The following is a 26250-nucleotide window of genomic DNA, read 5'->3' on the forward strand; positions in this document are numbered from 1 at the left end:
AAATGAAACCACATGTCATGTTCACATTTCTGTACCAAAACTATCACAGAAGATGGTTTGGCTTCTTCCCAATTTGAATTAGCAAGTATGTGGAGAAAGAAATGCATATCAAAATGTAGCCACAAAAATATCAACCAGTGAATGGTATCAAACTAAAAGTTATCACTTTTTAACTGGAAGGTGCAAGAGCTACAATTTTACAGGTAAAGATTTTTTGGCACTATTTTAGGATTTGCAGTCTTCTGTTCAATCAAATCTCCCTTGTTCTGTTGCTTTATATGGACATTTCATATGGCTCCTTCTCTTTCCTCCCCTCCAGCCTTGGAAAAAGACTGGTTCACAGTGTAATGTATCCTCTGTCTGACCTGTAATCTCCAAAGATTGTTCTCTAGCTTCTGTCAGATACTGCCTCTCTGACATAATACATAATGCCTTACAGTAGCTGTTAAGAGACTGCCGCTGAAGTTAAGAGATTTGATAAGAAAAATGTTGAGGAATACCAGTGATCAAAATACTTTTGGGCAGGTAGATTTGCTAAGGTCTGGCAGCAGTCTTGCTGCCCTCCTGATTGTGTTGTCTAGGGACAGACATGACAAGAAAGTGCTGACCAACCAGGAAAGTCTGCTTTCTCTGACAGTGGTTGAATAGAGGAGCAGCAGGTCTCTGGCAGACACATGTTTAAACAGACTTATTTTTAAATGTTGTATATGTCTATCTTGAGCTGAAACCCCTGTCTGCTACTTAAGGCTGACATACATATCTTCAAATTTTCATTCCAAATGCATCTGTTGCTGGCCAAAAGTCACTTTTGTTTTCTTGTTTGTTTGTTCACTTTGCCCATAGTTGTAACTGTGACTAAGAAACCTCATGTCCTCAGCTTCAAAACCGCATCACCACTCTATTTGTCTGGAAAACTGAAAAGAATGATCTAAACTGTACTTGATGTATTTGGCAGTAAGTTGCATGTACTGCGGCTAACCAAAGGGTGGCACAAGTGTCAGCAGGAATGAAAGTAGTGCTGTATTTGGAGACAGAAAGGAAACAAAGACAATTATTACAAATATGGAAAAGGAAACAAAACTATCTCCTATTATCAATTCATGATTTTTCCTGGCTGCACCCCTATAACAACTTCTGCTGTAGACTGTTGCTCATGTGTTTCTAGTATAAGTATAGTCAAGGAATCAAGAGCTCATATTCATTCTCTTTTGAAATATAAAAAGTCTAGTTACCAACAAAATGTAAAACTTCACACAATTCATTACTTAAGTAAAAGAGATGGTCAAAAGTACATCTTCCAGAAAAGAAAATACTCATTTATAAAAAATGGCAATATTGATGAAGAACTGACATTATGGAACAGATCTCTCAATACTATCATTATCAGCTTGGGTAACTGAAAGATGAGGGGTTTTACATTTTTTAGATTTTCTATTTCATACATATATGCTGCAATTCTTTGAAGAAAAGTCTTGCAATGTTCTATATTCATGGACAAAAATCTGTCAATTTTTTCCCCAAACATCTGCTGTTGAATACTGGATAAAAACAATAATTTTTCCTCATGGCATCCTGCATTCAGGGGCCAATCTCAGCTCACAATCTCAACCGAAGCAACAGTCACATCTTGTTTAGTTTTCAAAATTATGCACAGGAGCTGATGAACTGCACATGGGACTTCACAAAACAAAATTCCCAGAATGTAGGTATTGTCATATTATCCAGCTATTCTGCAGTTCAGCAGCTGTACTATGTACTGCTTATTCACAAGTTCTTGCTTCTGTGAAGGATATAGAATTTCTACATTACTTTGTCTACCACATGAGCTACATTAACAGAACAGCATAGGAATATTGCATAGCCAGCTTTTTGTGCTAGAGCAGATTATGCACAAAATGCCCGTGACAGAAACAGGCAAACATTTATGTATGTTTTTATAAAACTGCAGTAACAAGGTAAGGCTGTACTCTTGTTCTGTAGGGATTAAAATTGCTAGAGAAAGCAAGGAACTGCCTATGATGCTTCAGAAATAACTCGTACTATTATCTTGTATCTATTCATCCATGTAGTCCTATTGCACTTAATGTCATTATACAGCAACGCCTCCGTGGCCAACCATGTGGCCAAAGTACATCTAAGAATTCTTTAGAATTATATACTTCTTTCAACAGACAGGTCTCCCTTTTCCAATGGCCTTCCTTTATCTTTGGGTCTGAGTAGCATAAAAATAATTGAGCATCTTTTTCAAGCTGCAATTTAAAATAAAAACCTCAAGCCCAGATTTCAAAGGTTTTTTCTGGATAAATAGTCAAGTATATTGTTCTGCAAGTTCCCTTCAGAGTCATCAGATGCCGAAAAGGTTGACATTCCCCTTATCCTTTACCTCATCCCCTTCCTTCACCCTTCTCAGAAACAAAAAGAATTCCTGCAGATGGTAATGCTATGAACACAACACCCTTTCTGCCTGCCAAGACAATGTGTAAGAACAGTGGGGAGTCATTTAGGGAAAAGGGATTTGTTACTTCTCACAAAGATATCTCCATCAGTATCACAGAAGAAAGACGTCTGACATCTACAGACACAAAAGCCCAAGGAGAGCAGCCATGTCTTAGCTGAACTGTCCATCATGGAGAGAGTATATAACCAGCTAGATTATCTGCCTTCTTTCCCCATACAATGGTACTTAACTGGTCTAAACTGGACAGGAGAGGCTCATACTGATTTCTGAGTACACATGCGAGTGCGTCAGGAAAGCATGTGTGCTAATACAGCAAGAATCGCTGCCTGCTTGTTATATGTGTCCTGTCAAGTAAACATTCAATTCACTGTACAATATAGTTGTTTTCCAGCAGCCTCTTCTCCTTATCTGCCCAAGATGTTGATGGTCAACATCAAAGTTAGCAGTTCTACAAAAAATAATCTCATATTTAATGTTAAGTAGATTGTAGTTTGTCTCAGCCACTTATGCGTTAAAGCTAAGAGTTTGCCTTGCTTAGAACACAAGCACTGTGCTGAGAGGTTTCTGTTCTCAAGGCAGTGATTGCCCTTCTCTCTGCAAGGGCAATAAAAAGCTAATATAAGGAGAGGTTTTTACACGGTGAATTGTTGCAGGAAGGCATATCCAGCATTTACACTCTAGCAAACAAAGGGATGAGAATGTTCAGGTCAAGGGAGTTTTTCTCTACTGAACACATCATATGAAAAGCTGAGTACAGATAAACAATATGCCAAATGCTGCCACATACATACTACAATCCAACTATACATCTTTCCTGAAAATAAAGTGGTTGAGAGAATCACCTTCTGCAGACATTTGGTTATTCAAGCAGGTCTGATTAGTTCCAGTAAGAATTAAGTTTTGCTCACATTTCTTTGAAACACAATCTCTTTCTCCTTACTGCTAAAATAAACTCCCATTAACTGTGTCTCCTTTTCCAATTTTGTAGCTCTTTTTTTGGCTAACAATTGTCTAATGTGCTGTATGGCTCTCTTGTTCTGTTTCTCTAGACTGACGTGTTCCAGCACTGTACACTGTGTCAACCACTATGTTGTGTTCGCCCAGTTTCTCCACCCTCCCCATTTTTCTGATTACAGCCATGTAACAGACTTCTGCCTTCTTCTGTTCTTTCCCACACTTATTCTTCCTCTTTCTTCTTTTTTTTTACCCTTGAAATGTGGACTGTGTGGATTAATGTCATTCTGCTTTTAAAAGAGACTAATCCCTCCCCACTAGTCAATGCATTATTACACACAACAGTGTTAGCAGGTGTTTTTTCTTATTTACTATCCATTCACTACTCCTCTGGAGCTCCTGTATAAATAGTGCATGCAGACAAATTTCCACCTAGACCTATAGGTGCAGTTCTTCGTGTGAGAAATGGTAAAGTGTTGCTACTACAGCCTAGAATTTTATGGGGTTTAAAACAGACCAACACTCTGTAAATCCTTCCCGCTACAGAAACATCAAAATTAAGCAGCTGAACACTTGTTGCATTTAAAAAAAATGCTCAGTGTAACTATGTAGAAACCAATCAGCTTCAGAGCACATTAGTGATTCATAAATAACATGTAATTAACTGGCAGTCGAAGAGCTATACATTCAGGTTCAGAATCAGCAATACAACAGATAAACCACAACTCTAAACACTTAACAAAGTGCCACCTCAACTCCTAAAATATGCAAACTCACATCAAATCACAGTATTGCAGTGGTTGGAAAGGACCTCAGGAGATCATCTAGTCCAACCCCCTGTAAAGCACGCTCCCTACAGCAGGTTACACAGGAAAACGTCCAGGTGGGTTTTAACTATGTCCAGAGAAAAAGTCTCCACCACTTTTCTGGGCAGCCTGTTCCAGTGTTCCATCACCATCACAGCAAGTTCTTACTCATGTTCTTATGGAGCATCCTGTGTGGTGCCCAGTTATATCGGCCCTCTCAGAGGAAAACTCTTGTAGGCAGATTCCCTGTACTAGTGTCAGCTTCTATTAGAGATACATTTTCTTTAGCCTTGTGTATATCCACACTTTTCTCGACAATCTCAAAGCCACATGCTGATGAGAAAGCATCTCATGAGTTCATATCTGATATATGGGTCTGTATGCATTGCCTTCTGTACTGTCACTCCACTAACAGATGCTCACGGCATCAGGCCCACATGTTGTTCTGCTTCATTCATTCCAAGGTCACGCTTTTACACTTTTCTCAAAAGCTTCTTGGCAATTTCCAGGTTATTATTTAATTGGGATGGAGGTCATATAAAGCAAACTTAGTCATTTCTGTTTCCTTCCTTAGCACTATTATGTTCTAGGCAAATAAATCTGCAAAATTGTTTCGGCTGCTTTCTTCACTCACTTACATTCCCATCTTATCAGCTGTTGCTAACTCAGGCTACATTATCAAAAAGATGTTGTGCAAATTCCCCTCACATTATTATGAATAAAAGAGCAGAGATAGGTATCTTTTCCTCTCACTGTCTGATGAAAGCAAATATTATTCCTGGCAAAGATTATGCAGTTTCAAAAGCCATAGAAGTAGCTTTCTTGTGAGATTTCATCCGTCAGAAAAGACTTCAGCAATTATGAACAAGGTGTCCATATTTCCCTAAAATAGGGAAATTCTTGTTTCATTGTGGTACTCACCACAATACCAGGACTAATACGGACTCTGACTGTTCAAAGGCCAGAACAGAACACAGAAAGCAAACTAAACTGAAAAACAAAAATCATCATGGATTTGCAAGGTGGTACATGGCAAGCTTTGCAGAAAAGGATCTGGTGGTCATGGTGGACACCAAGCAGCATTTGAACCAGAGATGGGCCCTCATCACTACAAAGGCTAATGGTATTCTTAGCTACATTAGGCAAAGTATCACCAGCAGGTCAGGAGAGATGATCTTTCCCCTATACTCAGCATTGGTGAGATCACACTGGAATATCATCTCCAGTTCTGGGCATGCCAGTACAATACAGGACATACAGGACAGAGTCCAACTGGAACACTTACCCTCTGAGGACAGAGTGAGCTGGGATTGTTCAGTGTGCAGAAGGGGAGGCTAAGGGCAGGCATATTATCAATGTCTATACACGCCCATATATGCACTGGAATAGGCTACCCAGGAAGGTAGTTGAGTCACCATCCCTGCATGTGTTTAAAAGCCATGTGGATGTGGTGCTCAGGGACATGATTTAGCAGAGGGTTGTTAGAGTTAGGGTAGTATGGTTAGGTTGTGGTTGGACTCAATGATCTGTAAGGTCTTTTCCAACCTGAGTGGTGCCTGATGCCAGGACAAGAGGCAATGGGCACACAAACTGGAACTCAGACCATTCCAGCACAGCCTTGCTGAAAAGGACCTGGGGGTACTGATGGATGGTAAGCTGAATATGAGGCAGTAATGTGCCCTTGCAGCCCAGAAAGCCAACTGTATCCTGGGCTGCATCAAAAGCAGATTGGCCAGCAGGTTGAGGGAAGTGATCCTGCCTTACGGAGTTGGACCAGGTAACCTTTTAGGGTCCTTTCCAACTCAAATGATTCTATGATTCATCTAAAAACTGGGAAGCACTTCTGCACTGTGCACATGACAGAGAACTGGCACAGGTCCCCCAGAGGCTGTGGAGTCTCCTACTTTGTAGATCCACAAAATCCACCTAGACACAATCCTGGACAAGCTCTTCTTCTTGAGCAGGGGTTGGACCAAATGGACACAGATGGCCCTGCTAACACCATCTATTCTGAGATTCTGTGATATTCCTGTCCTTCTCTCAAGCTTATTTTTTTCACTGTAATTTTTCCTTCTGTCTTTCTGTGGAGGGGGAGTAAGAGAGCAGCATGGCCCAGCTGCCCATCATTGTTCTTAGAATAGCACTTCACTAACAATCTTTTTACAAACTTTTTTTAATTACAGGCAGAATTGTCACCTATATCACTAATAAGTCTGCTAGTAGCACTTCAGATTCTCAATGCATTATGTGTGATGTGAGCAGTTTCTGCAGGCTGGCAATGCAGTTGCTGCAGAAACTGTAGTCCAGCTAATGTAAAATATTTCTCCTGTATCTTGGCATAAATAATGAAGGGCACAGCAGTATCCAGTATTCACTAAATGTTTCAGACACTGGCACTTAGAAATCCCAGAGGCATCTCTGCCTTTCAGAAAGTGTACCAAAGGAATGCTCCATCATGTTGTGGCATAAGAAAAGCGCATGGTTAAACTGACAATACTATCCTATAGTGTCTGCATAAGGTTGTATTATGGTTAGAAATGTACACATGTAAGTAGGCACTACCACTCCATTAATTACTTTTGTCCATATTTGAAAAAAAAAAAAAAAAAAGTTAAAAAGTCCTTCAATATTCTTCAGATGTAGGTCTACGAAAATGTAGGTCTACGAAAGCCTACAAAAATTACCATATTTCAAACAGGAATGTCTCAGCATATCATGATAGCATATACATGTGTATACACATACACACACACACACACATACATATACACATATGTACACACACAATTCTCTGTGTCCTGTAGTTGTTGAAGAAATTGGGTGGAAATGTCTTGATGCATGTATGTATCTCAACCTATGAGCTTTATTGTCTGAGTTCTATGATTCTATTACTTCCTCCTAGCCCCAACCAGTTAATGAGAGGAAATGAGAAAGCAATTGAGTAGGTGTCCACAATCAGCTACAGTCAATCAGCTTCTGTGTGACCACAGAAAAGTACAGTGCAGGGTTTTTTACACAAAGAGAAAAGAAAAATATCTTGTGACAGCATATTATGTGGATTGAGGCAACAGACCTGGCTATGAGTTTCTTTTTTCCAGTCTTTCTGCTTTTAGGTACTGAGCAGCATATGTAGGAAAACCACTCATCCATTGGTGCTTCAGGCTTCCTTTTTTTTAACCTGCTCTATGCCTTACTCTGACATCTATTACCTCCTCCTTCAATTTGCCCTAAATGTGTGTCTCCTCTTATACATTCCTGCCTATAGCTACCATTAATTCATGTCTTCAGTTCATGCAAGAATAAACAGCACACTGTCCTGTATTTCATTTGATAAGCTATTACTTTAATCTTCAACAGCACTTAAGTATCCCCTCAAAAATTTTCATAGAAAAAATCGAATTACTTGATAATTTTTTGGGACTTCATCTCACTCTCAGTGATGCAACCAGTGCAATCAGAGCGAAAATGAATTAAAAACAAGAAAAACTACTAAACATCTGGAAAGGAGCATTGTGCTAACTTCCTATTCTGTGGTGTTTTTCTGTTGTTGTTCTGTGTTGTTGTTTTTTTCTTGTTTTTAGCTTTCTGTTTTTAACCTGACAGCACAGAGCTTGCTATACAGGTAAACTAGCAGAAACAGCAGAATTCAGTAGCAATCCTCTCATACTGTCAAGGAAAGAATATGTGGGTATGTGCAAACTGAAATACTAAAGATTACAATGTCTCATGCATCTTTGGATTAAACTGTTAGACATTACAAAATATGCAGTAAATTGTAATTTCTCCTGAACATGACAGTAATATTGACTTTATCTTGATGGTGTCCAAAAAAAATTTGTTGGTTCCCACCCCTTCTCATACACTTTCATTCTGTTATGTTTTCTCTGGGCACTGTTCTATGAAACAAAATTTGTGGATATCCAAACCTATTGCAACAAAAACAGAAGTTAAACTTCTTTTCTGCAGAAGAAGATATTCTTCTAATATCCAGGGAAAAAAAATACAGGCAATTTAGTAAAGCAGGAAAAGCAGAAGGAGTGTTTCATGACTAGCAAGGGCAGACTCATGTGGATTGATCTAGTTTGCAACAGTTTCTTTAAAAAAAAATATCAAAAACGACACTTGATCATCAAGTAGAATGAAAGGATAAAAGCAGGCAGTAGGAATTCTCACTAAAAAAAAAATCAACATTATTTATAAGGAGCAAAATAATTATTGACATTTTTTTTCTGCGAAAACAAGAGCTCTTGTGCATATATTCCATAAAATTGGGCTTCCTTCAAGGCTTCCAAGACTCCTGCCCACTTCAGCATCTATAATCAACTCTTTTATTAATAAAGCCTAAATTAAGAATTCTCATTTCCTGAACAACGCTGCAGGAAAAAAATTATGTACTTACCACCTTTTTTCCTCAAACTTATTTGTTAGGAGAGAATACCAAGTGCACAGATTTTCATGCACATACACATTTTTGAAAGAATCAATACACTAAGTCAATAGTTCCTATTTTCTGACTTCACAATTTAAGTTCTCATTTCTAACATTTTCTTTTGACAGTTAAATAATGCTTTCCCAAATGTTATTTCAGTTTCAAGTGTCATACATGCAGCAAATGAAATAAGAATAACTTAACTCCATTCATTTATAAACATTTTAATTACTACAGTTTCAGATAGAGTACGACATATTTAGGAAATATCATTGTTTCAGCTTTGCATTTGCCATTAATAATCACACTGTGAATCTAGTAATAGCAACACACAAGTTACCACTGAGATTAGCTCACTGCTACTGCTACTGCCATTATAACTGCATTTTATCTTACCATTTTTCTCAATTTACTGTTCTGATCACTGCCAGATTCTTCATAATGTCTCAAGAAAATGTGAAAAGCTGAAAATCCTATTGTTCTTTCATTATGTAATTGTTCCATGTATAGCACTCAGGTGTACTCCATTGTATTTCTCTCCTTTTTTTTTTTTTTTTAAATCTCTTTCATAGAAGCTTTAATTGGAGCTCCTGAAGATGTCCATTTTGCTATATCTGCAACCAGGCACCTTCTTTGTCTTCAGTCCCTGTAACTAATGAAGATCTTCACTGTTCATGACAGAAGACTCTTCAAACTGAGAGTTATTAACAGCAGTGTTTTCAGGGAGACTGACCCTGGAAATCAAACACTTTGTTCTGCAGTATTAAAAGCTAATGTTTAATTATAACAGAAAAAATATATATATTTTATACATGTTTCAGATATTTTTCTTTTTTAAATCATATTTTTTTCCTCCATGTCTCATACAGATTCTCACTGGAATCCATCCATCATATTAATAACTTTGCACTCAAGTTTTAGTCCCTCTTTCCCTGATTGCATATTACCTACATTTTGGCATATACTCAGACTGAACTTTACTGCATATCAATAAATTTCCCAAATACAGAAACAGGCATACAGAAAGGTCAGATTGCACTTCAGTACTAATCCTACTGACAATATATATATGAATGCAGCAAGATTGGTTTCATGCTGGATTTTCCATAACCTTCAAAGCTATCTTAGTAAGCCAGAGAAGCACATGTCCCTTCACACACTAAACCCTAATTCATATTTTCCACTGTGCACAGCATGGTAACCCATTCTCTACCAAAATCTTCATTCTCAGAACACTGTAAAATAATCTTTGCTTTTTTTTTTAGGGCAGTTTCTCTCTCATGACTGTCTAGAGACTACAAGGAGCTCAGACTTTCATGAATGGAGGCCCAACAGCATCTGCTCATAGTAACCTGCTTTAGAGTAAATAGTAATCCACTTTAGAGATGGCCTAGACCTGTTTTAGCCAAATACTTGTGCTCTTCTACTTACCTAGTAACACAACCAATCTTCTCCAAAGGAAATTCGGATGTTTCCTTCTTTGAGTAACTGAATTTTGTCAGGACACTACAATTCTTCACATCATCACCAAAATTATCCATTTCTGAGCAGCTGGCCAGGGCTCTGGAGTCAGCAATTACAGTTGCAACATGTAACATAGCAGAGTCCCCAAATCATCAGCATCCTTAAATAATTTCCTTGTTACCAGGGATCTCAAATTAGCTTTCTATGAGAGTCATAAATGTTGTTAGAATGCAGCAACGATTGAGTAAACACACAAAAAAATTCTGCTTAATAAAAACACCTCATGGGGCACTACTGCTTAAACATAGTGAGTGTTCAGGTACTGTGTGTATGGCATGCACAGGAACATCAGAACCACTCTCGCTGCTGCCTGCTTGTCCATCAGCTTTCTTACAACCTGAAGCTGACTTCTCTTTCTTAACAGCAGCAAAACAGCTGTAGAACACAGTGTAACTTAACTGAGACTTACGATGGTTTTCATTCACAGCATACTGGGAGAGCAATATACTGTGCACCTGGCAGAATTACCAAAAGAGGTGCAGGGTTATAGCACTTAGGAAAAAAACAAAAACAAAACAGTAACAGTGTTCAGCATTTCCACAGAGATTCCCAACATGATTCTACAAGTCTTGGTGCTAAAATTTTCTTCTTTTTTAATATACAATGGGGGTCCTACAGAAGTCTGCAGGGTCTTTGTACCCACAGAATATATTTAGCAGTAGGGACTAAAAGGCCAATTATTAACACCTGCAGGAAGCATAAGTAACTGTTCCATAAACTTAAAAGGTACGCTGGCCCTTTTTTTATTACCATGTAGATCTTTAGCACAAAACTTCCTTCATCGTAAAACCTGTTCGTTCCTGAAAAAAAAAAAAAAAAAAAAAAAAGGAATATACTGAAGAAGAACAAAGAGTGCCATCTACTGTTGTTACTCAACAGAAGACTGTTGAATGTTCATTTAATTTCCTTACCTTCTACCACGAACTAAAGTATGTATGCATAGCCTCACAATTAGCTGTATTGCCCCATTTTTATTGCATATGTAATTTGCTGACAACACTCTTTAATCTTGTTTCTGGAATTCTCCAGGGAACTGGTTAATGGTACGCACTGAGCCTTCAGCAACGTTAGTTCAAATCTCAGTCAGCAAATTTCTTCCAGCCCTCAACATGCAAAAGCAAAGAGCTGCAAGATTGCTGAGAGAATTCGCTATGCAAGTATCACTAGGCAAATATAACTATCTGTTTTTCCTGTTCATGTGTGTTTCCCTGGGAATCTGCAACTGGAAACTGATGAGCACATTCTAATTTTTTATCTGTTTAATAAAAGTGCATGAAAGAACTGCTTCTCTATCACAACCTCAGCTTGATAACAGCACTAAAAACCAACCAACAAACAAAAAACCCAAGCACATAAGTCCTAAAAATACACCTGATATCTGTAGAAAAAAAAGCAATAATTAGTGGTTAACCGATAGAATGCAGTACTCTGATTCTTCCTGAATATGGTACACTTCAAATCAAGCAAGCTATAAGTTACACAGACAAGTATTCGATTCCCTTGATTTAAACAAGAACAAACTAAAATAAATATGGCTCTGAATGTTTCCGTAGAAGAAAGTTCCCATATATTTCTTTAACTACCATCCTTCATTAGACCTTCTTCCTCAGCCCACCTTAAGGGATCTCTATTTTCTAGCCTATGGTTTCCAGTACAGATCAACTTCTGAGTCTTTACAAAATACAAACTTGTACTTTTTACAGCTTCAACACCATATCAGCCTCACTAATGCAAGTGTTTTTATAGTAATCTTCATACCTTCAATTCAGGAGAACCAAACCAAAACCAGCTACCTAAGGGTTACCACCTCAGTCCCATCAGAGATTAATGCTTTGGCGAGCTCAGCCAGGCATAGGATTAAAAGTTTAGGTAGGGGGCTGAATAACCTGAAAAAAGTCTGCCAAGGTCACATGGAAGCTAATCTCTGCAAAGTCCCATCTTACAGAATCAATGCTGCATCAAGAGAGGAAAAAAAAAAAAAAGAAAAAAAAAAAAACAACAACAGAAAAAACAACACTGAAGGCAACATATTTGAAAAACAGGAACAGAAACGAAGCCTCAGGTAAAGCCAGGCAAATCCATCCCTGTCACAGGAAGTCAAAGATTTTTGTCTGGGAGAATGAAAACAAGGCTACTGCAGTATTCAAACTGCAGCACCTGGGGCCCGGAAGGGACCAGAGGGAGAAATTCAAAACCTCTGGATGGAACTCATGGAAGGTAACTCATCTACTGCTAGTGATGAAAGCCAGGTCTGCATCTTTCCCCTAGCAACAGCTAATGAGCATCCACATGACCAAATGTGTTGATATAGCTGCATCAGCTTGACTTAAAGGAAAGGGGGAAAGGAAGACAGACTAGATATTTTCATAGGATCATATATTTTGCTTGTTCTCATTTGGACAAGCATGAATAAGTTTCTCTCCCTACCCTAGAATTACCATGTGTTATCCATACTCATGTAAATACAGCATCCAGTAAAGCACTAGTAAAGTCTATTCTGACATGATACAGAGACAGTGCTATTGAGTAATGTAAAATTTAATTTCACTCCAGGGAAAACAGCATGAAAGGATGCTGCAATGAAGACTGCAAACTATAAATGTTACAGGTGTTCTTGCAGATACTGCAGGGGGTGGTGAGGTCAAGCACACGGATAAGTATTATCCTTGAATTGATAATACAGACTCAGGAATAGATTTTCAGTGGTGCTCCAGTTGTTACTACATTTTGTCATTGTCCTTGCTCTGCTGAATTTTTTTCTTTTCCACTTTTCATTTTCCAGGATGCAATCAAAAGGCACTGCATGGGAGATTTTAAAAAAAAAAAACAATAAACAAAAAAAAACAAATTGATACTACTTTACTTTCTGGCAGTACTGGTTATGATATAAACAGGAAATGAAAGGACTGGACACTGGAAGTGAAAATGAGAGAAGTGAGCCAGAGCAGTGGATCTCCAGCTGTGAAATACTTTTCCAGGATAGAGGAGTGGGATATGATTCCTGAGCAGATACACATTTCTTCCTGAAATCCTGTGTTTCAACAGAACAAGAGCTGATTATTTGGTCACGGAAAGATTTAGTAAGGTATAGATATATACATAATCTCTGGCTTCAGTACTATTCATGGTAGTCAACTTTTGCTTGCAAAACCAAAAATTATCTTTGAAATGCAGTCAGAGAAGGTTCCTAAAACTGAAAAAAATAAGAAAAAATAAAATAAAAATAAAAATAAGGTGTCATTCCTGTCTTCAAGAAGGGTTTCAGGTTACATAGCCTTGCTTCAATCTGTGGGAAGGTAATAGTGTAAATAATCCTGAAAATATTTCCATCGATATGAAAGACAAGAAGGTGACTGGCAGTTGTCAGCATAGGTTTTCAAAGGAGAAATCACATCTGATAAAGTTAACAGTGTAATATTATCTTCATTTTCTCTCTTACCTCTGAACAAAGTTAGACGTCTCAACTTCTCCTTGTAATGTCTTGGGCTTCAGATTCCTAATCATAGCAGAAATCATCCATTGACTTGGTCCAGTAAGCTAGTATCTTCCTTGTCACTGGGGAGCCCCAAAATAGAGACAGTAGGCTGCAGTTTGATAAATCCAGACTTTATTTTCAAAAAGATGCAACTGCACCATAGCCTCTAGTCCTAGAATTCTTCTGCCTAAAAGATACAGCCCTAAATTTGAAATGGGCTACCTCTTTCAAAATTCACCACTTCAGCGCGCCCTACAACTACACCTGTGACAATGTTTCGCTGCAAGTGATAATTTTAAGACTAGATCCATTCCTCTGTGTTTCTTTTTCAAAATATCATGCGAGCCCACAACTCTAAAAACTGTACCCGGAAATGAAAATTCTGCCATTAGGCTTGCAGCTGTTTGATCTGCAGCTCTAAAATATAGTCTTAGCAAAAAAAAAAAATGTTCTGTGCAATATGATTTATGCAGTTAGCAGTGACTTGGAAGTGCCCGTGCAATTTGACCTTTCTCAAAGGTTTTGTAGGCATGCGTGTAGCCTGCTAAACATTTTTTTTTTCCCTGAATTGACTCATTATATAATTCCTTTTCTAGTGCCTTAAAGCTTACATCCAAAAATTGCTTCCTTGTACACGGATGAGGAAGCTCAAATTTCTGTCCCTGCCACAGACACAAAGATTAACGTGCAATTTTCCTTTACTCTGCTGTAGGAACTCTGTGCAGGACATCTGATAGGAATGTACGTATCAGCTCAGCTGGTTTACTCTCCTAGATCAAACTCTTAACAATTTCACTGAAATTTCTGACACATAAATGTCTTACAAAACTTATGTTCAGAACAGCATCTAAAATCTCTGCCACTATCTTCCCCACATTGGACTTTCAAGCACAGAATTGGTGTGTTATTATGGAAGACAATCTTGGATTAATATACATATAATGTTACATTGCTTGTGAATAGTGAACAAGTCAAAACATCATTACCACAGCAACTCCTCCAGCCAACGTTGAAAAGATCAGTTAAGTCTAGGAACATATCTCTGTCGCTGCAGAGGAATAGCATTGTGAAATGACCTATGAATCTGTAAAACCTCAAGTTGCAAAAAAAAAAAATTCAAGGGGGACTAACTAACCTCTGCTCAGCCCTCCTGATACAAAATGCATTGGAGCTCCCACACATGTGCCAGAAAATTGCAATACATGATTACTCTCAGTGTATATGCTTTTAGCACACAGATAGTAAGAACAGGCCAATAGGTACTAACACAAAATTGACGCATGTTAAACATACAAATATTTATAATTCTGCAATTATAGACGCTTTCATATATGGCAATAAGTACTTATAATGTGTGAAAATTGATTTCTATATCCGGAGATCAAACCTTAACTAATTTGAACAGTTGGCCTGAGCCATTTGGCCCAAAATCACCATCAGAATTATGAACTGCTAAGGATGGGCAATAGAAAAACACCAGGAAGTTATAGCCACGCATAACTCCAGATCAAAAGGTGGAGATACCAGCTTTCTAGCTCTGTCTGTCTTCTCTGTTGCTGAATACCACCCAGTTTTTCCACTCTCTTCTCCTGATTCTTTAAAGAAAGACGGTGACCATGAAGAAGCACAAGCTCTGAAGTAGATTTTATACAGAGTGCTCAGTTTCTTAGATGAAGAGGATGAGATCCCTCAAAACATATTATTGTCTGAGAAAACGTCTCTCTCAGTTGAAGATCCTGTTCCTTCTGCTCCCTCCTCCATGTAGCACACACTTTCCTGCATGTTAAGAACAAGAGGCAAAAGAGTCCAGGATGTGCCATACACTCATGACCTTAGAAAATACAATGCTAACATTAAGTTCCAGAAATCCAGACAAAATCACAATGGTTGCCCTACACATACAAAATATCTCTATGCCTTCTTGCCCTTTTATGACAATAGCCGTATTGTAACTTGAATGCAGTGAATTATGTGCTACACACACTATAGTCATACATCAAAGAAATGTAAAAGTATTTAATTTTCAACCTATCCTGTTGAATGCCATAATGTGGTACTTCTGAGCTGAAAAAAAAAAAAGAAAAAAAAAATAAAAATCAATGCAGCAATTCTGCAAGAAGAAAGCTTCAGAGGAAGTCACAGTGAATATGAAGTGCATAATTAAGAGCAGGATCTAATATTGGCAGGGCTGTTGTTTCTTTTTTGCTTGCAATTACGGTTGGCCTCTTCTGCTCTGAACAAAGACCCAAAAGAAGTAAAATCTGGTTATTTTTCCAGAACACAGTGGAGCTTAGAAAGAATCCTGAGGAGATCTTTTGTGGGATTAGCAGAATAATTTAATAGGCAGTCATGTTGGTAGGTAGAGAACAAAAATATATTTGCATTTCAGACTGTCTGTAAGGTTTGGGAATAGCAGAGGAAGAGAAGTTGAAGCCTGAAGCTATTCTGCACTGAAAAAAAATCCCTGACAGAAAGTAGATGAAAGAGATGAAGTTAAGAGACTAAGACTCTAAAAAAGAAAAATAACATGCAAAACATCAATTTAACTTTTAGGCTAATGCAATATTGTTTAGTGTACACAACTAAACAGTTGATTTTTTTTTCTCATTTTAAAATACAGAATCATGGAATCAGAATAATTCAGATTGGAAGGGACCTTAGAAGCTCATTCCATCCAAGGTCCACTAGGAGGCCAGGTTAGGGTTTTATCCTGCTGGCTTCTGAAAAATCTCAGACAATAAACTCCTTACAACTACTCTGACAACCTATTTCATTGCTTGTTTGCCCCTATGGGGAAAAACTTTCTTCTTACATCCATCCAAACCTCTAGTTTAAATTTTTGCCTACTGCATCTTATCCTCCTACCAATACACCAAAGGAGCCTGGATTCATCTCTTTTGATAATTTCCTCCTAGGTGTTGATAGGCTGCTATGAGATATCTTCTCTAAGCCAAACAAGTCTATTTCTCTCAGTCTTGCACCAGGGACAAATGCTACAACTCCCTGCTCTCCACTGCAGTACTTATAGTTTATCATTGTCTTCCTTGTATCTGAGGTACCCAAAGCTAGACACCGAAGTTGCTTATTGAATGTTGAATTCCTTACTCTCCCTGGTATACTGTTAATACAGCCCAGAAGACCTTTGGCATTATTTACTGCCAGGGCACGCTGATGGTTTACGTTCAGTCAGGACATCCAGGTTGTACTTAGCAGTGCTGTTTCCTAGCCACTTAGTCCCAGTTTGTATCACTGGAAAAATAAAATCATAAAATAATGTACATCAGACTTCTAGAGACCGTCCATCCCAATATCCTTTCACAAGGTTTGATAAAGTAGCATCCATTGTCTAAACATGAAATGTACATGTGACATACCCCAAAACAATCTACAGGCAGTTTAAAACATTATTTCAAAAGATATCTTGACAAAACTATTATTATTACAGATTTCCAAATACATCATAACTAATGAAAGCTGATACTATAAAAAAAGTAAAATTACAGCAGATACAAACATAATGGAAGCACTCAAAATCAAGTACTGATGACAGCAAGGGCTAGGATGGTGAAGGATTTTAGTGAAGTGTGTATTAGAATGAATAAGAGACCAACTTTCTATGTTCACTACAGTTGCACTGGGAATTTGAGTCAGCTTTTGAGCAGAACCACGAAAATAAGGAAAATATTCAGGGCAGATAAAATGACAGCTTGGAAGTGTCCATAGCAATGATGATAATCCAGACTTCCAGGCTCAGTCTATTTTTATACTAGTCTCAAAGCTCTGAAAAGACTGCCCAAAGCAGTCTGTGCATGTGCAGCAGCCAACAAGACATTCGGAGACAGCCAGCAATAAGTAGTTGCTGGCCCCACAGCAAAACTGCAGTAAGACCTTTGCAAAGCAGAGAAATTAAGTATACATGTCACTAGCTTCTACCTATGTGCAGCTTCTATCTCTGCCTTGGCTGAGGGTCTGCTGAGGTGCTGCATCATTCACTTGCTTGTTCATTCTTTTCTGACAGCTTTTTTCTTCCCTAACAGAGACACAGAATATATCTATTAATTCTTCCTTTTGCCCTGAGATAGCTGCTATTTGTGTCCCTTAGAGAATCTCAGCTCTGCTCACATGCGTGGGGTCACAGACAACTGAGTGAAGTGGGGAACACAGGGTAGAAAAAGCATGAAGAAAATCAAAGGGCCAAAAATCTAAGGATTTTTGCCTCTGCCAAAGTTTTGACCCTCCAGAAACATGGAAGGGGTCACTGTTGAATATGTTTTTCTCAGATATGTTGATCTTGTCCAGGGATAGGATGAGACAGTAATTGTTGGCTGGACCCAAGCTGTGGGAAGCTTCTGTTGCTGGTGTTTCAGTGGAGGCAGTTCAAACCAAACCATGCTGAACTTCTAACTGTAGACAAAGCAGCTGTATCTACCAGAAAGTGGGATGCCTTAAGTCAAAGATCTGTCCATTCATCAAGTAGTCTGTCCTCCCCTTGGGGAGAGCATGGAGGAAAGTTTTTTCTCTACAGGAGAAGTGAGCAATGGGTGAACCAAGCACGAGACATTCACCTCCACATCTCCCACTGCTCTCTGCAGTCCAGCTCTGGTACCATTCCTCTATGTAACAAACCAAAGAAGGATGAAAAGTAACTGGAAAACCTAACAGTAACACAACAACAGGTCTGCAAGGCGCAGTAAACAACTCAGATGTTCTTGAAAGCAGCATGAAGTAACAATTCCTGATTGTGCATTTGGAGATCTCTGCCTGGGGATCAGATTTGGTGATGCATACAGAAAAATGTGCCCTTCACCAACTCCAGCAGGGCCCTGAGAGATCAGATGGCCATAGACTGATGTGCATGCTATGGAAAAGAATAGCAGAATAATTTCAGACTGTGTTCAGTTCTCCTTATGTGTGACTTCTGATCAGGACATTTGAGTATGTACACTGACATATGTCATCACACTAAGACATTTATAAACTAATATATTTGCATTTTGTATTCTTTTAATTGATCATTAAAGACAAGAAAGTTCCTAATAACTTTCCCCCATGGAACTGCCTGTTTAAACTAAGAGTGTTGTGAATTATTTCACAAGCAACAGTTTGAAATGTTTAGATAGCTCAAGACAACTCCAGTACTCCTAAATGAAATCCACTTCACAATGGAATATACCCCACAAACACAGAACATTTAATTTATGAAAAGCTAAGAAAAAAGGGTGTAGGACATGGCTTGCTCAATACAAGGACATCAGAAATTGGTATTCCATTGTTCAAAGATACTTTAAAATATGGATCTTACAATGAAAGGCACTTCATTTTCTTAAGGCAGAAACTACAAATGAAAAAATATCTAACTATCCACTCATTAGTGAGACTCATTAAACAATTAGTAGCATTCATTAAACAAGATTCATTAAACAAAAAATGAAACATTTCTTGTATTGAGAATTTGTAAAACAAATCTCTTCTCCATCCCTTTAAAGCTTCTCAACAGCAAGCACAAAAAGACATATCCCATTAATTTTTAACAGAGTGCAACAGAATCTGCTAGTGAATACCTAGGGTTGAGCACTTAAATTTGGGTTTCCTTATCTTTTTTTTTTTCCCAACAGTTTGTTTTTCTTCACCTTAAATATAAACTTAAGATTTTCAATCCCTTCCTATGGAAAACAAAATATTTTTGTTTTCTAAGGAAAAAAATGCTTTAATCAACCCACTTTGGGGAGGATTTTTTATCCAATCTGCTTGAATAATATGGTAGCGGGGTTAGAAGAGGCTGAGTTCTACATATCACTTGATCAAACTACTTATAATGAAAAGACCAGGCATATTTATTTATTACCACTGCATTGTACATTTCCTTCCACAGTACTTTAAAAAAAAAATTAGGATATAAACATAGCATACTGGCTCTGCAAAATGCTGCACAAGGGTAAATATACGGGTGTTTACTTATAAAATAACAATGTGCATCTGTTAATTCTTTAGTACATTAATTTCATATTTCACACTTCAATCTCTGCTGAAAATGTCTGAGACAACCTGCACTACATCAAAGTGCGGGTAATACTTGCATATCTGCTACCACCTTGTGACGAAAAGTGTTACTGGCTTTATTGCAGAAGGAACTCCTATTTCACTATTAAAAAGACAGAAACAAAAACCTTACACTCTTGTTACTTTGGCGTACAGTAAAAGCTACATAAATTTTTTAATACAGTGCATTATAGCCCCAATAAGCCATTGACAGTCCATCCACTCACCCTGTCTGTAGCACAGACTCACGACTGGACAGTATATTTTGAGTATATAATCAAGTATATCACTTGAATGAAATGAACCATCAGCTATTGACAGACGATAACTCTAGCCAATTTCTGAGCAATCAAAAGCTGATTCCACTTTGCAAAAATCCCAAACCATTTAATTTATTACTCTAATCATAAGCTTTATCAAATGACAAGTCAATTTCTTCTGGCACTGTTTCCCTATCTAAAATATGGGATTTTTTTTCCACAGTTTTAAAATTTGGAGGAAAACATTAGTAGAAATGATAGCCTTTTTACTACCCTGCCTAATTTTACAGTGCCTTAAGTAACTCCCTTGATTTGCTTCTAGATAACATTGTTGTTGAGAAAAAGAATACCAAAAACCTAAAGCAAAAGGGAGAAACATCCTCAGTGTCAGCTATCTCATGCTACACTGCCAGCGTGTGACAGTAAAAAGAAATTCGCTCACAGTGTTGGCCTGTATTTGGCTATGTAGTAAGTGAGAATAGTGTTAGTAGTATTCACTTGAGCAAGCACTTCTAAACACTCCAGGGGAAAAAAAAAAAGAGCAAAAGAAAAAAAACAATCCCAAATTTCAGATCTAGCAAACCAAAACCACAGAAAGGGATGGAGGGAGGGAGGGAAGGAAGTAGAGTGTGGAGCAATGGCAGAATAGCATGACAGTATGTCACATTTGACACAGATAATCCCATTAAGATTTGTAAGGTCTGGTGGGAAGCCAATGAATCTGACCTTGAAATCCCTAAAAGCAATGGGCTGCTCACAGCCCCGCGTGCATTTAGTGAGTTACTAACCCTCTTGACACCTTCTTCCTTTTAAATTGCGTAGTAAGATTATTAACATACATATACTATTTGCTTTTGGCAAAGAAGTAATACTCTTCATGTGACTCAAGTTACTGTATGTTGATTAGCCTTTTTGTATTTTTGGTTTTGGTCCCTCTTACTAACACTAACTTCTTAACTTCAGGCTGAAATACTGAACACCACAGCTTCTGACAGTCTGCTGAAGCAGTGTTTCTAAGGACTACCGCTTTACACACAGAGGCAGAAGAGGCAGTACCTTTGGCAGGCTGCCTGCCGGACAGGCTACCTGAGCTCAGAGCAGCCACCTTCCTACCCACCCCACTTAAAGGCGCAGCCGCCATTTTCCAGCCCCATAAGGCACCTCCTTTCCAAGCGGCGAGGCAGAGATCCAGCCGCTGCGAGTTCTCGCGAGAAGATGGTCTCGCTGGCTATTTGGGTGTCTTCTCGCGAGACTTGGGCTATGCTAAGGCGGAGTGTCCCCGTCGCCATGGAGCAGCCGCTGAACGGTCCTCCGGGGCTGTCTACCATCCTAGCGGTGAGGAGCCGTCCGCGGGAGGGAAGGGGAAAAGGCACCGATCCGTGCGTGTAACGGGAGCCTCCCTTTCCGTTGGGGGAGGACTGCTCGCACTGGGTGCTCCGTCACGCAGGTGAGCGCGCTCCGTGACAGAGCTGGGTTTTGGTTGCGGTGTGGGAGGCTGCAGGGCGCTCGTCACGGCCGGGCTCGCGTCTCACCTGGTCGCCGCGTCTCCTTTCTCTTTCTCCACAGAAGACGGACTGGGCCGAGCCCTGGCTGCTGGGGCTGGCAGGTTTCCACGTCCTGTGTTTTCTCCTGACCTGCTTCTCTTTTCAGCACTACCGGGTGCAAATAGGGCACTTTCTGTGCATGGGTGAGTAGCGCATCCGTGCTTCTGTGAACTCCTTAGGGATGGTTTTCTTGTTTAACAAAAAGATTTGCAACTCATGAAGTGATCGCAAAGTATTTATCTTGTGGTAACGTGTGTGTCTGTGCATTATGTACTTAAGTGTTTCAGAACAGCTATAAGCTACAGATACTTAGCTTACGAGACTGCATAAAGTAGAGACTTGAAACTTTATTTGTACTGATAGGCGAAGTATAGATAGGTTTTTGCATGGTTAGTGCTGTGGTGTTATACAGCAGGCCAGGAAACTGTTGTTGCACTGGAGAAGTGGACAAGAAGTTGAAAAACAGACAGAAGTGGTTTCCTGCTCTGCAGTAGTTAATGCTGCGGTTTGGTCAATGCAGCTTTCAAATGGATTCATTTCATTTCATTCAAATGGAACAGGGTTACTGTAAGCCCTGCTGCCAGCTTTGACAGTGGTGTGACAGAGCAAGACTTTACAGAGGCCATTTTTTAAATTAAATTTCAGTCTGGAGAAGAGGAGGCTTAGGGGAGACATTAGTGCTCTCTATCACTACCTGAAGGGAGGCTGTAGTGAGCTGGAGGTTGGCCTCTTCTCTCATGTAACTGGTCATAGGACTAGAGGGAATGGCTTCAAGCTGCACCAGGAGAGATTCAAGCTGAACATTAGGAAATACTGCTTTTCTGAAAGAGTGGTCAGGCAGTGGAATGGGCTGCCCAGGGAGGTGGTGGAGTCACCAGCCCTGGAGGTGTTCAAGGAATATTTGGATTTTGTGTTGAGGGACATGGTTTAGTGAGAGCTAGTGGTGATAGGTGGATGGTTGGGCTGGATGATCTTGATATGATATATCTTGAAATGATACATTTTGTGATTCCATTGCTTTCCTGCTAAACCTGTGATTGCACTGGATTGTTTTACTGTTTTGGTATCTTTACACTGCATGTATTTGTTGAGTAAGAATATATTAGCTTTTATCTCGCTGCATCAGAATATTCTGCTGTGCACCTGTTGAAAATCTGCTAGTATTTTAAGATTCAGACCATGCAGTACAGGAAAGGTTTGGTATAACTTCATAAATGCACTTTAAGTGCTTGCTATATAAATTAGAATACTAATCCTTGAGACAAAAGTGTGTACTAGAGCATGATATCATACAAATGTGCAGAAGATCTTCCTTATGGTAAAGGTGACAGAGCACTGGAACAGTTTGGAACAGTTTGCATAGAGAGGTGGTGGAGTCTCCTTCTATGGAGATATTCAAGACCTATCTGGACGCCTACTTGTGTGACCTATTGTAGGGTACCTGCAGGGGGATTGGACTCGGTGATCTCTTGAGGTCCCTTCCAACCCCCATGATTCTTTGATATCTGAATTCCATACCAGTTATAGGGAAGCTCTGACATTTCTTTTTACAGACGTAACTTAAAAGCAGTCACAGAAAAGATTGTTGAAAAAACTTGTTTTTTTTTTATATTGATAATTCATTACCTGAGCTCTTGTAAGCTCAGATAAGTAAGATTTTATTTGTTTGTTTGTTTGTTTGTTTTTGTCTATACGTGTTTCTTTTTTTCACTACTTGTTAGTAATTATATGGGATGTTAATTCAGATCTGCTTTTGTTCAATTAAATAGTGAATGTGTAGTTTTAGCTTCTACATATCAACAAATTGTACTGTACGGTGTATATATCTCATACGTAATGCAGAACTGATGGCAGATTGTTTTCAAAGAGATATTGAGTCTAATGCTTTTTTTTCTTTTTTGTAGTGTGTTTAGTGTACTGTGCTGAATATATAAATGAATTAGCAGCCATGAACTGGAGGTAAATGTTTTCAATTTCACATTTAAAAGCATGTTTTTCTAAAATGTTTTTTTTTGTACCATTCCCCAGAAAGCCTTTAACCTAAAAGAAAGCTACTTAGCAGTAGAATGGGATGACAGGGAGTGTGTTGCATGGATACAAAACTTTTGAGAAAGCCAGAATGGTACAGGTAAAATGGAAATGCGATGTGAGCTTTGGGTTTTTTTCTTGGTTGAGTGTGTGGTGATGGGTTGTTTGTAGCTGTGAGTTTAACAAGCTGAAGTTAAGAACTACTTCTCAAAAACATTGGTGCTATTTTACGTGTTTGTCTATGTATATAAAAGTCATTAAAATTTCCCTTTTTACTAAACCTGTGTATCAGATGTAAATCGGTGGCTTATTTTCGTAAGAATTGAAATGACATTTTCCCAATGTAGCTGAAAATTATATGGTTAGCAATGAAGTTTATCTACAGAAGTACTGTAAATCTGTGCTTTACTTACCTAATTTACAACCTCACTACATTTAGTAACCACTTAGTTACCTCTTCTAATATGAATAATTAAAATGAATATCTAAGAAAGTAATTTAAAAGACTTCAGAATAAGCATGACTTCTGAGGCACAAATATACCTTCCTGTTTATGTAGTCACAGGATGTTACTTTATCTGTGGTTGCAATACGGGGTCCTGAGCCTTTAAGAAACCTTACACAGTCTCTTTCTTCAAGCTTCATACAGTAGAATGCAGGCATATGTTTGGGGATCCCAAGAAGTAGGATTGTCTGTATGTTATCCATGTTGAATAGTTGAATATACCTGTGAAGGTATAATGTTCTGTGAAACCTGCTGAATAAAGATTTCTCTATTTTTTTCTTCTTTCAGGCTGTTTTCTAAATATCAGTACTTCGATTCAAGAGGAATGTTTATTTCACTTGTATTTTCAGCTCCTCTACTGGTCAATACTATCATAATTGTGGTGTGTATTTATATGAATACATCTTAAGATGGTAATTGAATGTATATGAATGGATTTAAATGTAATTATTTACTTATTTTTCAGGTCAACTGGGTTTACAGAACTTTAAATGTAATGACTGAACTGAAGACGCTACAGCAGAGAATTAAAGCAGAAAAAGATAAGAAGAAGTGAGAGTGTCCAATACTTTTCCATTTTCAATTTTCATAATACTTGTCCAGATAATCAGTCCTTCTGTATGTTTATCCAGAAGCAGCAATTTTTTGTCTGATATCTGGGACTTTGCAACTTGTGGCTATGGACAGAGAGGGAAAAAAAGTACCCATAGTACATCTGATCTTCTTAAATTGGGAAAACTAGGCTCACCAGGTCTTTGTATACTTCAGTGCAAGCTAATTTTTCACCATAACCAGGTCTGCTAATAGCATTGAGAAAACCTTCCAGTTTCCATTTGTCTGTATCTTTTTTTTTTTTTTTCCCCCACAAAAACTATGTTGAGTTGCCTTTATCAAGTAGCCAGTCTTCTGTTAACTTATGCCAATGGGAGCTATGTTGTGAATTCAAGTAAATGGAAGAACTGCATTCGGAATACCTCAGGAATCCATGCTTCTGTGAAGCGTTTCACTTCTTTATAAATCACGTTTCATACTTCCTTTGTGTATTGTATGTCAGTGGATAGTTCTGATACAATAGCATTTTATAAATCAAAATATCCACAGTATCTTAAGTTAATTTGAATTTTAAATTTTTTTTTTTAATCTCATACAAGACTTCACCAAATCAGTAATTTTCATTTTATTTGTGTAAGTAACTCAAATCACGATTTTAATTCTGTGTATAAATACCATTTCTTAAAACTGCGTGAAATTTTGATAATCTTTCCCTTATTTGAAGAAAATAATGGAAGAGGAAAAACATTAAAATATTCTACATTATTTTGTTCATAATTTTTTGCAGATTTTTTACACTTGACTTTTTTTAATAAATTACTGAAATGGAACAAAAAAGACTGATTAAAAAGGAAGAAGATTTCAGTTCTGCTCGGAGTAACTGGTTTTTTTTGCATCTAGGAAAACGGAAGCAGGGAGGTTTAAAAGAGGGGGAATTAATATAGTAGAAGAGAGCCCATATATTTTTAGTGAAGGCTTTGTGCGAAGACCTAAGCTCTTGTCTAAAACGATAGAATCACAGAATGGTTTGTGTTGGAAGAGATCTTTAAGATCATCTGGTACCAACCCCCTGCTACAGGCAGGAACACCTCCCACTCAACCGCTTTGCTTGAAGCCCCATCCAGCCTGGTCTTGAATGCTTCCACAACCTCACTGGGCAACCTGTTCTGGAGTCTCACCACCCTCACAGTGAAGAGTTTCTTCCAAATATCTTGTCTAAATCTAACCTCTTCTAGTTTAAAACCGTTTTCCCTCATCCTGTCACTACTTGCCCTTGTAAAAAAATCCCTCCTTAGCTTTCCTGTAGGCCCTTTTTAAGTACTGGAAGGCTGCTATAAGGTCTCTAGACTGACAAGCCCCAGTTCTCTCAGCCTATCCTTTTAAGGGACGTGCTCCAACCTTCTCATTATCTTTGTGGCCCTCCTTTGGAGCTGCTCCAACAGCTTGAAGTCCTTGTGTTGGGGACCCCAGAACTGGACACAGTATTCCTGGTTTCATGAGAGCAGAACAAAGAGGCAAAGTTACCTCCCTCAACCTACTGGTCATGCTTCTTTTGATGCAACCCAGGTTGCAGTTGGCCTTCTGGGCTGCAAGCGCACATTACTAGCTCATGTTGAATCTTTATCAACCATCATCCCCTACTCCTCAGGGCTGCTTTCAAGCCATTCTCCGCCCAA

General features: G+C 38.5%; 1 protein-coding gene and 1 long non-coding RNA gene across 4 annotated transcripts; one reads left to right on the forward strand and one right to left on the reverse strand.

Moving 5' to 3' along the window:
• Positions 1–8564: 8564 nt before the first annotated feature.
• Positions 8565–21170, reverse strand: LOC128087970 (uncharacterized). Of its 3 annotated transcripts, none has more exons than XR_008210093.1 (3): positions 13611–19565; positions 11083–12970; positions 8565–10971 (listed from the first exon to the last, which is right to left on the reverse strand). It is a non-coding gene; the product is annotated as an uncharacterized LOC128087970 (long non-coding RNA). The 3 variants fall into 3 exon arrangements; XR_008210095.1 differs by adding an exon at positions 21107–21161 and having other exon boundaries at positions 8567–12970; positions 13611–13726; XR_008210092.1 differs by adding an exon at positions 21107–21170 and having other exon boundaries at positions 8568–12970; positions 13611–13755.
• TMEM18 (transmembrane protein 18) lies at positions 21139–25450 on the forward strand. Its single transcript, XM_052697916.1, has 5 exons — positions 21139–21280; positions 21512–21632; positions 23394–23448; positions 24311–24404; positions 24489–25450. Exons 1-5 carry the CDS (start codon positions 21161–21163, stop codon positions 24576–24578), a joined length of 480 nt encoding a protein of 159 aa, XP_052553876.1. The 5' UTR covers positions 21139–21160; the 3' UTR covers positions 24579–25450.
• The last annotated feature ends 800 nt before the right edge of the window (positions 25451–26250 follow it).

The sequence above is a fragment of the Tympanuchus pallidicinctus genome, unplaced genomic scaffold, assembly GCF_026119805.1.
Source record: "Tympanuchus pallidicinctus isolate F22 unplaced genomic scaffold, pur_lepc_1.0 scaffold1, whole genome shotgun sequence".
NCBI lineage: Eukaryota > Metazoa > Chordata > Aves > Galliformes > Phasianidae > Tympanuchus > Tympanuchus pallidicinctus.

Coding starts and splice junctions, on each gene's coding strand:
- TMEM18 (XM_052697916.1), top strand. CDS start 21,161: ATGGTCTCGCTGGCTATTTGGGTGTCTTCTCGCGAGACTTGGGCTATG. Junction 23,449..24,310: donor TTAGCAGCCATGAACTGGAG/GTAAATGTTTTC, acceptor TTCTTCTTTCAG/GCTGTTTTCTAAATATCAGT. Junction 24,405..24,488: donor TCAATACTATCATAATTGTG/GTGTGTATTTAT, acceptor CTTATTTTTCAG/GTCAACTGGGTTTACAGAAC.